This window comes from Dysidea avara, chromosome 11, assembly GCF_963678975.1.
Source record: "Dysidea avara chromosome 11, odDysAvar1.4, whole genome shotgun sequence".
Classification (NCBI taxonomy): domain Eukaryota; kingdom Metazoa; phylum Porifera; class Demospongiae; order Dictyoceratida; family Dysideidae; genus Dysidea; species Dysidea avara.
In genome coordinates, this window is record NC_089282.1 from 27,334,072 (window position 1) to 27,345,898 (window position 11,827).

Here is an 11,827-nt window from a genome sequence, read left to right on the forward strand (position 1 = left end):
ATGCAACTGTTTGTGTGCATAGGCGGATCTAGGAGACACTGTCAGGGGGGGCCAAGGGGGGGCAAGAAGTTTTAGTGCACAACAGTGTTTATTCTACTATGAGCTATGGGGAAATTCTAGAACACAAGTTATATTCATTTGCATAACCTTATTCAGCATATAGCTGGATGAACGATGGACATACAGTTTGTAAAACTGTAGTTGGAGAAAATTTTAAAAATCAGACCTCCCAGGTTTGAATTTCAGAGCATTTTTGATAATGCTTAGCTTAAAAAAGTGTATGATTTGCAATGCGTACAAAGATTGGTTAGCCTATCTGAGATAACCTGTTTGATGGTAAAGTGTATACCAAATCAAAATAAGGAGTAGCTAACATTGTTACGATTTGTAAAATTTGTAAATTGATGACATCAGAATTGCGACTATTCTATTAGAGTAGTGACTGCTCTATTAGAGTATCTCGATCTTTGCACAAAATTCAAATTTATTTGCCTCACTTTCTTTAAGGTGTACAGTTTAACTATAAATGTTAGGCATATTTATAAGCATTGTCTTCTATTTACCAATTGGCTTTCTATACTTCTAAATGCAGTGTGAATGCATGATTCTAGTTTCTGGTATACATATGGTACTGTAGGTCCAAGGGGGGCCAAAGAAGGGCCAGGGGGGGCACAGCACCCCTTGGCCCCCCCTCAGATCCGCCTATGTTTGTGTGTATCATGTATTGTCTGTATCACGATACAGTAGTGATTATACAAACACATACAGATAGTAGTAGTAGTAGCTTTATAGCGCATTGTTAAAAATACATAATGATACACAAACAGTAGTTAAAGCTGCATGAGCAAGTTGCACTAAGGAATCTGGTAACAAGTACCAGACCCTGAGGTTATGTACTTAATTACTTATAATAACTATTGTGTGCATTAAAGTTCGGTAGCTTGGGGTGTTTAGAACAGAAGACTGTGTAAGTTATCAGGATTAAAGTTCTTCATAAAATGCTGCCATAGAAATTGGACTAACAGAGCTTTGATGGTAAGAAATGGTTTAGTTAAGTCAATTGTAGGTAGGCTGTTGAAAGTCATTTGTTATCTTTTTGGAAATGAAGAGATCCTTTCCAGAACACTAAATTAACATCTAAAAATACAATGATTTGATTTATGTGAATGTCAACCATTAAAATTTCTATAATGTTTACACACCTTGATACTAAATATATTGTGATACTCAATATATTGTGATACTCAATATATTGTAATACATGATGTCGAAACAACTTAAATTCATATTGATATGTTCAACGTATCACCAATACAATCATGATTATCAATATATTGTTGTGTTTGTAATAGCTATATGATCAGCAAGATGTATATGACTGTTTGACTATTGTATTAAAATGGAACCTCCAGCTAGTCACTATATACCCTAAACATAGAGTATAGAACTAAGGTGACATGGAACAACTACTGAACGGTTGCTATAATCCTGGAGTAAAGTGAAGGAGGGTTGCTTCTTTTCAGCATCCCCTTCGGATCTGCCCCTGAACGTCAGGGGTCGCAAAATGAGCCTTGTGGCACACACCAGCACCTCTTATCTAACAATAGCAAGCATGACTTTGTTAGCAGTGAGTCATGCTTTGTGCATTGACCATGAATTTATAGCACTGATGTTATTTATCTAGTTATAACAAAGCATTTGCCCCATTGGAGACTGGTTGGTTAGCATAAAGCATATGGCAGTATTCAGGCTAGGGCAATCTATCTTTGTGGATGTCAACTCAACTAATTATCTTTCCAACCAGTTCCAAAGAGTTGTGTTAAAATTAATGGTCATCAATCTATACTTGGGCTCCATGGGTCTGTTTTGCTATGTGAATAACATAGCTAATACCCTGGCATTATTCAAATGTTTGCTAATGATACTAGAATTTAATTCCTGATGTTGACTGGTCAAGGTACTTTGTTCTGTGCATCACACAAGAGGACACCACATGAAACTTTTCAAAAAAAACCCATCACGTCTACTGTTAAGATTGAACACTGAGATGTAGCCAGCAGAAGTTGTCACTATCTCTAAGTAAATATTGATAATATTAGGATATAGTATCGATACTCCCTCATTTTGAATGACTTTAAAGATTTACTTGACTGTAGCTGGTCTACTTTACTGTATGATTTACTAATTATTTGGCTAATTCTTGCTGTATAATCGGAGTAGTTTTTATGTTGTAATTATTAATAGGCTATAATTTTTGTAAAGATCAGGCTGCGCTTTACAGGCTCCTTGAGCCTCCTTACCTGTAAACCTAATACTAATACTGATACCTAAACCCGTCCATCCTTTCATTGGATGCTCCTCACGTGACTGGTATTTCCGTAAACTACTGATAACAGAGCAGTGTGTTCACAAGATGGAGATTGTGGATGGTCATTTTCACTTGTGGACTCCAGAGACTCATCCATGGGTGGGGAGGGTAAAGGACGGAGGTCACCCTGCTGGGAAATTCGGTAAGTTATGGAGATATCGTTCTGTTAGTACTCGTTAGATCTACTGACTCGACGCTAAACATTAGATTTTAGATGCTAGACCAAGATCTCCCTCCCAATATTCATTTATGGATGTAGCGAGCCATGATTACTAGGGTAAAGAGTGGAGGCACTTTTGGTGTTAATTTGTTGGTTTAGCCCCTCCCCCAATTGTAGTCTGGCGTAGCGCGAGGGTCTGGTGACAGCCGCATTCAGTACTTGTGCAGATGGAATGCAATTAAATTTGAAAATACATGCGAAACACGTGGACAATTTCCGGTAACAGAGCGCGACAGCTACTGTACTTGCACTTGAATGGCGTCTATTTCCTCTACAAACCCTTACATTTGTACTGGTTGTGGAAAAGACATAAGCTCCCTTACCATACTATTACCCTTACCACCCACAACACACTAACACTGGGTTGTGCGCCACCAAACGTGGGCTACTGTTTTTCAAACTGTTAACCAACTCTAGTTGTGCGCCACCAAACGTGGGCTACTGTTTTTCAAACTGTTAACTGCACACTTACAACTGCATACAACAACTACCTATGCATGTACAACTGGAGAGTGGGGGCTTAGCAACAACTAATGATAAGAGAGAAATAATAAATTTGAGACTGCCCAGCCCAAAACAGCCTCAGGAAAAAAACCTGGCAGGCATTTTTTTTTTTTTTTTTTTTTTTGCCTACCAGGAAAAACCCTAAATTTGCTCCACTCTCATGTATGTGTATGCACCAACAAATCAGTTTAAAATTCCAGCATGTCTCTTGTCCATTATCATCAGCAAATCTATCTAAAGATAGTCAAAGGAAATATATTAAAAATCTTTTCATTTTAAACACCATCACACTAGGGAGGGTGGGTGGGTGTACCCCACTAGCCTTAACACGTGGCGTAGAATGAATAACCACACCTAACTTAGCCTTATAAACCTTTACGTCACGTGAGAGAGGCTCACGTGACCACCAATAGTATTCATGCGGGAGCTTATTTTCTGTCTAATTCATTACATTCAACCGACAGAAAATACACAAGCTCGCCATAATCAGTGGCCAAATTGGAAATAACGTCATAGAATGTTGTTAATTGGTCACTAAGCGATCTGATTGGACGCACCAGTTTTTCGTAAGGCTGGCACAGGTACTGAATGCGGCTGTCACCAGACCCTCGCGCTACGCGCGCGGGTCGGCTACGCCAGACTACCCCAATTGTGCGCCGCCTTCAGTTAGCCCCTTGTCACGTGTTGCATGTAGAACCATGTGGGTTGATGTAAAAATACATACATTGATCAGAAAGAACAGCAATGCTGTCCTGTAACATAGCAAGGGGTAGTCACTCTGCAGAACCAGTTTACAAAAAACTTGTAAGACAAGAACTTTACATACTAGACATGAGGTGAAATCAAGCTATAATTATTTTAGTCAATCAAAAATCTTGAGATGTTTCTATTGGTAGTGACAACATTAAGACATCTTACTTAAGGGGTCAGCAACAGAGCAAAAGTGACGTCAAAGATTTCAGGATCTCAAGATTTCATTGATATCTTGGGATTTCAGGATTTCACAGAGATCTCACGTAGATTTCAAGATCTCAATGAGATTTTATAGGATCTCGCTAAGATTTCATGGGCTTTTTCAGAAGATTACACTCATATTTACTAATTTCGTGTGCATTTAGCACTGTAATAGTTAAAAAGTTGTAACTAAAGTGTACTTAGTGAAGTGTACTTAGTGAAGTTTTAATCTGTACGAGCGTTCTACCTTCCACTTGCTGAAGTCTCGTCTTGTTTGTTACAAGTTGCCTGCTTCCTTCCCAAGTCCTCCTGGAGGCCTGCCCACTCGCATGTTTGTATTGCCATTGTTACACTCAGGCAACTTATCCATTACTGTACCTTGTAGCAAGTTTTCAATAACTCACGTTAATTTTAGCACGAGATCGCCATTGCAAAATTATGTAGATGTAATTTCTGTAATTTTACGGAAATGTTATGTTATTTTACGGAAATAATCAGAAAACATTAAATAATTGGGATTTTGTATCTCGGGTTTCAAGTAAGATTTCAGTGATAGGCGTCCAAGATTTCACTCCTGTTGCGGACCCCTCGATCTTACTACACGATCATCAGCTAATGGTTGTAGACATTGTGTCGGTCTCACTAAATACAGCTACTTGTCCAGATGGGATATATTAGAATTGTAATAGTAGTCGGTGCCTATGACTGTCCTATTGTCTATATTATGAAACGAAAGAAGTAGCAAGCTTAATTCATATACTGAAGCCATAGCGTGTCCTTAAATTTTTTGTGCAAACTGTAACATCACAAGTGTCCTGACCAGTATAAATTTAGTGTGGGTCCCCATGGTATTCTAGTAATTATCCTGACAACATTATCGAGACAAAACGTAGTGAGTATGGAGATCATCAATATTGGCTGTGATATAAGATAATCTTTTTTCATCTCTACCTATAATAACATTTTATTTCAGATAAAATCCAACATTACATGATGGAGGAGTATGGCAGTGATTGTGCCGGCCATAATGTGACCAAGTCTGTACATGTTCAGTGTTTCTATGAGGGGAAACCCCAGGATGAGACGAGGTAACTGAACAACATGTATGGATCACATGACCCATGACATGTAGGTGGTTACAGAATATTGCTGACACTATACCCAATGGAGTCCCTCATGGTAAGGCTGGATCAATGGTGGACACTACTACTATAGGGAGTTAGAGAATTGTTTCCTTCAGTTTGTTCAAAAACCTTGACATACACTGAATGTTCAATGTAGAGAACAATACAAATCTGTTGAAATGTAGACAACCTTACACTCACATTATTACCAGATGATGATAGGATGTTGTGATGAATTTGACGAATCAACTAAATATTTTAATTTGTCAAATGTCAATAAGTGCCTTTAATAAAAAGTGTGCTTTAGATCTATAATTTCATGACCTTTAACTCATCAAAATTTGGTCAGTTTCCTGTTGTACGATAGTAGATCCTCTACTGTGTCATCTATTAACGTTGCAATACGTTAATACTCTAATCCACCACTGAATATTATGTTATCAACTATATCATTGTGTTAATACCATGTAGGAGCTGCATGATGATGTTGCCACTTTAATACACACGTAATTGTTATTGTTATTAACACTTTACAGTGACCAGCACTGAAGGTCTGACAGCAACATGTGCTGCAGCCTTAGGATTACCTAACCTAATTCAAGGACTTAGACTTATAGCTTAATTTCAAAATTAAATGTATCAATGTATATTATCTTGGGGCTTTGACCCTTAGTTGTACATTATTCATAATAATTACAATAATTATTTTATGTGGTGCCTCAAGTTTGTCCAACCTCCTAGTTTATTCTACTGTTTCTAATATATTGGTGCTGTAGGGATAGTAGGTTACTGTGACCTTACTACCGATAATGTTGAAGTTACGTTACAAGAACACTGCAAGTATGCCAACATGAGGGGCATCAGACAACTACTAAACTATCATCCTGACAAGCCACACTATAGTGAAGTTAATAGTGATAATTACTTGACTAATCCAAAATGGCTTGAGGGACTCAGCTTGTGTGGGAAACACAACTTGTCATTCGATATCCATATCCTACCTCGGCAGATGGCCACTGCTTATGATGTAGTTAAGAAGTTTCCTAACATGCAGTTCATCCTCGATCATTGTGGCCTACCCTATGAGAAGGAAGATGAGGCTAGAAAGTTATGGAAGGAAGGTACTGACCCTTATATGTTGTATTTAGTGTTGGTCTACACCATATTAGGAATGACTCGACTAGGACAGTGTGATAACATCACTGTCAAATTGTCTGGAGGATTTGCTACTGACCCAAAGTGGACACACCAGTCTGCTGTGGAAGTTGTGAAGGACACGGTACAGTGTTTTGGTCCCAAGAAGTACACAATATTGTTCCTGTTAGTACACTTGTTAATGTGTGTCTATTAGGAGTATGTTTGCTAGCAACTTTCCAGTGGATAAGGTTAATGGCACATTCTCTGAGTGGGTCAAGGTAGTCACTGACAGCATTTCTGGGTACACGAAAGAGGAGCAGCAGATGATAATGGCAGGGAACGCCACTAAAGTATATCGTCTGTAACACGTGTTGTGTGTGACAGTAACACAAGGTAACAATAGAGTAGTTTTGTGTGAAACCTTTTTAACATTGGTGTGGAAATTTTAATATTAAAATACAATTTATACAATGGATATTTATAAGTTAATGATTTTTTAACGTCCATGGTTTAAACTAGCGTCCATGGTTTAAAGCATCGAGGACTTTGTGAATGTCATTGCCTTTAGCCTTGACTAGTTCAGTAAGCCATCCACCATCATCATCAAATCCCATCCCCTTCAGTTGCTCAACCACAGGCAACCATGGCTGATCTTGTTGCTGGGGTGTAGTGTCATCAGCACTAGCAGGTTTGTCTTCTACAACATGTAATATCAACACTATTCTAGACACATGGTTACAACTCACCATTTGGCATATTAGCAACATTAACATCAACATTGATGCCATAAGGTTTTAAGAAGTTAGAAACAGCTCCACCGATGTTTTGAACACATTCTCGTTCATCGGCAGTTAATACAAATGGACTATTATCTGCTGTCTTTGTGGGTTGTGCTGGTGGAGTAGTATGAGGACACTGTCTGCGACAATATGTTCCTCTTGGTTGACAAAACCCAGACCAAGGGTTGAAGCCAGCAAAGTGAGGTGGCCCACACGGGTAACAAGGTCTAGGACGCTGCTGCTGTGGTTGTTCAATGACAGCCATATCATGTGATGTGTGCACTCCTTGGGATTCACAATCTATAACAAGCAGAAATCATGAGTGACTTGTAAGGTAGTTACAGTACACTTATAATCTGTTCATCCACAACACTTCTTATAATCTGACACTGTTATTACACCTAACACTTTACTAACTGGACACAACTTGTGGTACTAACAGTGTCGGATTATGTACTACACATAATACTCACTTGAACACAAGTCATAGTCTGGACAGGACAGACACTTGTAGCGAACCCCAACTATTCCTTGTTGGCATCCATCACATACCACTCCTGGGTGTCTAGCTGACTGATGTTGCTGTTGGTCAGCTTTCTTCTCCGACTTCTTCAAATACAGTTTGAACACGGTTGACTGTAGTCCACTGATAGCTAGTATTAGTTCTTCATCAGTAGAGATGGACACTCTATCGTGTTCTTCATCTGTAATTCGACATCATGGGTTGTGTCTACGTCACGTGATACCTTACCTTCCCAAAACACATCAAATACGGCTTCCTTCAGAGCTGGGAACACGGTGCGTAGTTTACCAACGAGATAGTCGTAACTGGTCGCTACTTCTTGCTCCACTGTAAATCGTCTAATCTCCACCGGGTCTTGATTCCAACTAGCGTAGAGGTACGCCTTCACCGTGACTGCTGACATTGTTCTTCGCGTTGAGTTTCTTTAGACAACTGAGAAATTCTTGAATATTTTCTTAACAACTCGCTCCAGTCACTCATGTTATATAGCGATAAAAATGCTGACAAAACCTTACCTTGCTACACGCAGCATTGACGTCATGCTACTCGACAATCTATTAATAATTCAGCGTGCGCAACATTGTGGCCGCATGGGACTTTAAAAAAAATACCAATGGACGCACAACGAGCTTTTTTATAATACCAAAAAATTGTCGGACACATATAAACATCACAATACAAATTTCAAATATTATTATAAAGATCCTGGCATAGTTACCGAAGGTAGTGGACACACGACAACACCTGCTCCAGCTCTACACACCTTCATACTAGCAATCATCTCCCATCGATCCCCCTCAGGGTGATACATCTCAGCACTGTTCAGGTAGGACTTCCCATCATGGCCGCCTACAGCAAACAAGTACCCTCCCATTGTACACAGGCCCACCCCACCCCTGGGGTGGTGCATCTCACTAACAAACGTCCACTTGTCTACAGCTGGGTCATACCTAATTGAGAATTATTACAATAGTATGGAAAATATCATGCACTCACCTCTCAACAGTATTCAATGGTGACGCATCGTCAAATCCACCCACAGCATAAAGGTAGCCATTTAATGGTGCTAGGCCTACACCAGCACGACGTTTTGACATGAGGGTTACTTCAGTCCACTTGTCAACATGAGGGTCGTATCGCTCTACTGTGTTCAATGATGCACTGCCATCATTACCACCCACTGCATACAGGAATTTGCCAAGGGTTGCCACACCTACACCTCCCCTGGGTGTGCGCAGGCTAGCTACTTCAGTCCACTCGTCAGAATCTGGGTCATAACGTTCCACAGTGCGGTAACAGTTCACATCATCCAGTCCACCTGTAATAAAGACCACATTAGGTGACTGGCACTACAGCATATTCACATTAAGCAATGACAGCAGTTTACTATAATGTGTACTTATAAGGCTAATGTAAGGGACAATGCCACACATATCCTGAATATTTCAGGATATTTATAGCAAATAAAGTAGTACCACAAATGAAGCAAATTCAAAGCTCTTGTGTAAATTGAATCATGAATATTTAAAGGTAACAGCTCAACGTGTACAACTTGCTCACTGACCCACTGCATACAATGGACCACCTAACACTCCAACTGCAATCCCACGACGTAGTGTCTTCATAGAAGCTACAAGTGACCAAGTCCTCTTTGCTGGGTCATAGCGTTCGACAGTGTTAAGGTGTTGTGTGCCATCGTGGCCTCCCACAGCATACAACTTGCCATCAAGACAACTCACTCCAACATGACGTCGACATGATATCATGTCAGCCCCATCTGTCCATTCATTGTTACGGAAATCATAACACTCAACAGACTTGAAAGGTTCTCCCACTGCCCCACGCCCACCGATAGCAAACAGTTGCCCACAGGTTGACTTTCTCGGTCTGAAACGATCTAACTTTAACCGACTAAATTGTTCAGGGAGCAAATGAAAATTCTTAGCCTCATCAATGAGGTCTCTGCACTTCAGACTGTTGCGTATAAAGTCATTGGACTCAATTTTTGATGTCAGGCAGTTTGTTGGAATGTGAGGCAGTCGAATGTGACATAATAAGTCGGGTAAGTGTTTCGATCTGGTTGGAGCATCATAATTGGTCCATAACATTACAGCATCGTAAACAGCCTCTTCTGATCTGATATTTAGATCATCACTGTCGATTAGTTTGCCAAGAGTGTTTGCTGACAAATGAAGGAATTCATCACTCTTCACAGCATCCATGAAATGGTTACGAAAATAATCATCAGCTTTCTTTACCAGTGATTGGCTCATGTGATCTTCAGCAAATGATCTAATCCCGAGACAGTTTGTAGTGTGTAATTGTCCAGCTAGAAACATGGCACATGCATGGACCGCAGTTGGGAACATGAAGATTGATGCAGCTGCCATTAAGTTCTGAACATTGGTAATTGTGATGTGGAGCCTCGAGGTGTATGCAAAGTCAATCAAAGTCTCCATAGCATCTTCATCAACATCATTTAGTGTAATAGTGTCTTCTCTGCTCTCTTTCATTTCTCCCAAGAACATTCTATGGAAGTACTGACTAGTGGCAGCCAATACCAACCGGTGGACAAACAGTTTCTTGCTACCTATTATTAGTGTGACGTCACAAAGTTGGCTCATCTTACGAAGCTCGTTCATCACTTTTAAACTGTGTGTGGACAAGTCCCTACACTCGTAGTCATACGATTCCTTGTTCTTCATGTCTTCAATCAGTTGATGGTCAAACGCGTGTGGGTTATCCATTATGTTAACGTATTGTAATACTTCCCCTTATAAAGATGACACAAGGTTACCAACAGTACCACATTGTACGGTGTACGTCCACTATTTTAATGATGTTCAGGGTGCTGTTTAAGCGCCTATTAATCTTTTGTTGTTTTTCTCGTCATAGAAACCTGTCAATTACATGCGGACATTTCGATTGTGGTATACGTACTTTGGATGGATGTATCGTGCTCTCCACTGGCTCAGATCCGCAATCATGGCCACTAGTGGAAGCGAATTAGAGAGCAAATTCGTCCGTGATGTTTACCGTGAGATTGCACCTCATTTTAGCGACACTAGGCATAAACCATGGCCTAAAGTAAAGGAATTTCTCACCAGACTTCCACGTGGTAGTTTAGTCGCTGATATAGGTGAGGTTGTAGTGAAGCACCTTCCAGTGTTGTATTTCACCTACCTCAAGTTGGAAAAAGTCACTGCTGAAAAGCAGCTCTTTTGAGCTGACGTAGTCCCTTTAATCATAAAAGCTAAAAAATTAAGTCCCCTTGTCTGAGTATGCTCAGGACTACAATACAAATCCCTTTGGTAGTAACTGAAGCCATCAACTTTGTTAGGGTATTCCACAGTATGCTCTATATGGACATTATCTGTGCTCTGATTGGTAAGAATTTTCTTCATGGAAATGACATCCCCTACTAACTGCCTGACCAGCTGGGGGTAGGTGGAACACACCACCAGTAGACACAATACACTTTCAACCAGCTCATTTCAGGTTGTGGTAATGGCAAATACCATCATGCAGCTACTGACAGTTTTGTTATTGGATGTGATAATTGTAAGGAGCTGTTAGAGATAGCAGCTGCTAGGGATGGTGAAGTCATTGTGGCTGACTGTTTAGAACTACCGTTTAAAGCAGCAGTATTTGACAGTGTAGTGAGTATAGCTATGGTCCATCACTTGTCAACAGTAGAGAGAAGAGTAAAGGCTATAGAGGAGTTATGTCGGATCACCAGATCTGGTGGTACACTACTTGTCTACGTATGGGCATTTGAACAAGATCGTAGAAAGGTGAGTCACACCTAGTTATTAGTCGGTGTGTCTATCTTTTGGTGAAATATTAGTTTGATGAACAAGACGTAATGGTCCCCTGGCACTTACAACCAAAATACCAGGAGCCCTCTACTAAAGAGACACCTACAGTAGATTTGTCATGTTCAACCAAAGAAGAGCACTTACATAGACTGGGATATCGTACCTTCCATCGGTATTATCACTTGTTCAAGAAAGGTGAATTAACCGAGCTATTCAAACGATCCAATCAAACAGTGAGAGTAGTAGAGGAATACTATGATCATGATAACTGGTGTGTGGTTGCTATGAAACAATAAAATTATTGAATATCCACAACAGTGTTTTGGTACCAGAAGAGTGTTGGTCACAAGTCATCATTCATTTCTTGGTCTCAAAGAAACGTGTTAACTTATTGTTTGCT

At 40.0% G+C, this 11,827-nt stretch overlaps 4 protein-coding genes across 5 annotated transcripts in view; 2 read left to right on the forward strand and 2 right to left on the reverse strand.

Moving 5' to 3' along the window:
* Nucleotides 1-6,782, forward strand: part of LOC136239554 (uncharacterized protein y4mH-like) — a 29,912-nt gene extending 23,130 nt beyond the window's left edge. Inside the window, exons 1-6 of one of the 2 annotated variants that reach the window (XM_066030300.1) lie at nt 2,346-2,510; nt 5,020-5,134; nt 5,179-5,225; nt 5,947-6,291; nt 6,340-6,472; nt 6,522-6,782. In XM_066030300.1, the coding sequence (XP_065886372.1) occupies nt 2,414-2,510; nt 5,020-5,134; nt 5,179-5,225; nt 5,947-6,291; nt 6,340-6,472; nt 6,522-6,672 (888 nt within the window). In that variant the 5' untranslated portion in view covers nt 2,346-2,413 and the 3' untranslated portion in view covers nt 6,673-6,782. Of the gene's footprint in view, nt 1-2,345; nt 2,511-5,019; nt 5,135-5,178; nt 5,226-5,946; nt 6,292-6,339; nt 6,473-6,521 lie in introns of those variants that run through there. The other variant, XM_066030302.1, reaches the window with a different exon arrangement.
* LOC136239552 (sequestosome-1-like) lies at nt 6,730-8,154 on the reverse strand. Its single transcript, XM_066030298.1, has 4 exons — nt 7,838-8,154; nt 7,560-7,790; nt 7,054-7,386; nt 6,730-7,004 (listed from the first exon to the last, which is right to left on the reverse strand). The coding sequence occupies exons 1-4, from the start codon at nt 8,010-8,012 to the stop codon at nt 6,823-6,825; spliced, it is 921 nt and encodes a 306-aa protein (XP_065886370.1). The 5' UTR covers nt 8,013-8,154; the 3' UTR covers nt 6,730-6,822.
* Nucleotides 8,155-8,202: 48 nt separating this feature from the next.
* LOC136239549 (kelch-like protein 8) lies at nt 8,203-10,511 on the reverse strand. The gene is made up of 3 exons (XM_066030294.1): nt 9,174-10,511; nt 8,606-8,927; nt 8,203-8,559 (listed from the first exon to the last, which is right to left on the reverse strand). The coding sequence occupies exons 1-3, from the start codon at nt 10,354-10,356 to the stop codon at nt 8,304-8,306; spliced, it is 1,761 nt and encodes a 586-aa protein (XP_065886366.1). The 5' UTR covers nt 10,357-10,511; the 3' UTR covers nt 8,203-8,303.
* On the forward strand, nt 10,494-11,745 carry LOC136239555 (uncharacterized). The gene is made up of 3 exons (XM_066030303.1): nt 10,494-10,748; nt 11,108-11,403; nt 11,457-11,745. Exons 1-3 carry the CDS (start codon nt 10,520-10,522, stop codon nt 11,721-11,723), a joined length of 792 nt encoding a protein of 263 aa, XP_065886375.1. The 5' UTR covers nt 10,494-10,519; the 3' UTR covers nt 11,724-11,745.
* The last annotated feature ends 82 nt before the right edge of the window (nt 11,746-11,827 follow it).

Excerpts from the sequence above, each read along its gene's own strand:
- LOC136239552 (XM_066030298.1), bottom strand. The coding sequence starts at position 8,012 with ATGTCAGCAGTCACGGTGAAGGCGTACCTCTACGCTAGTTGGAATCAA. Across the intron at positions 7,791-7,837 it reads ATTTGATGTGTTTTGGGAAG|ATGAAGAACACGATAGAGTG; the intron begins GTAAGGTATCAC and ends GTCGAATTACAG. Across the intron at positions 7,387-7,559 it reads AGACTATGACTTGTGTTCAA|ATTGTGAATCCCAAGGAGTG; the intron begins GTGAGTATTATG and ends TGCTTGTTATAG.
- LOC136239549 (XM_066030294.1), bottom strand. The coding sequence starts at position 10,356 with ATGGATAACCCACACGCGTTTGACCATCAACTGATTGAAGACATGAAG. Across the intron at positions 8,928-9,173 it reads TGGTCCATTGTATGCAGTGG|GTGGACTGGATGATGTGAAC; the intron begins GTCAGTGAGCAA and ends TCTTTATTACAG. Across the intron at positions 8,560-8,605 it reads CCATTGAATACTGTTGAGAG|GTATGACCCAGCTGTAGACA; the intron begins GTGAGTGCATGA and ends ATTCTCAATTAG.
- LOC136239555 (XM_066030303.1), top strand. The coding sequence starts at position 10,520 with ATGCGGACATTTCGATTGTGGTATACGTACTTTGGATGGATGTATCGT. Across the intron at positions 10,749-11,107 it reads TAGTTTAGTCGCTGATATAG|GTTGTGGTAATGGCAAATAC; the intron begins GTGAGGTTGTAG and ends AGCTCATTTCAG. Across the intron at positions 11,404-11,456 it reads TTGAACAAGATCGTAGAAAG|TTTGATGAACAAGACGTAAT; the intron begins GTGAGTCACACC and ends GTGAAATATTAG.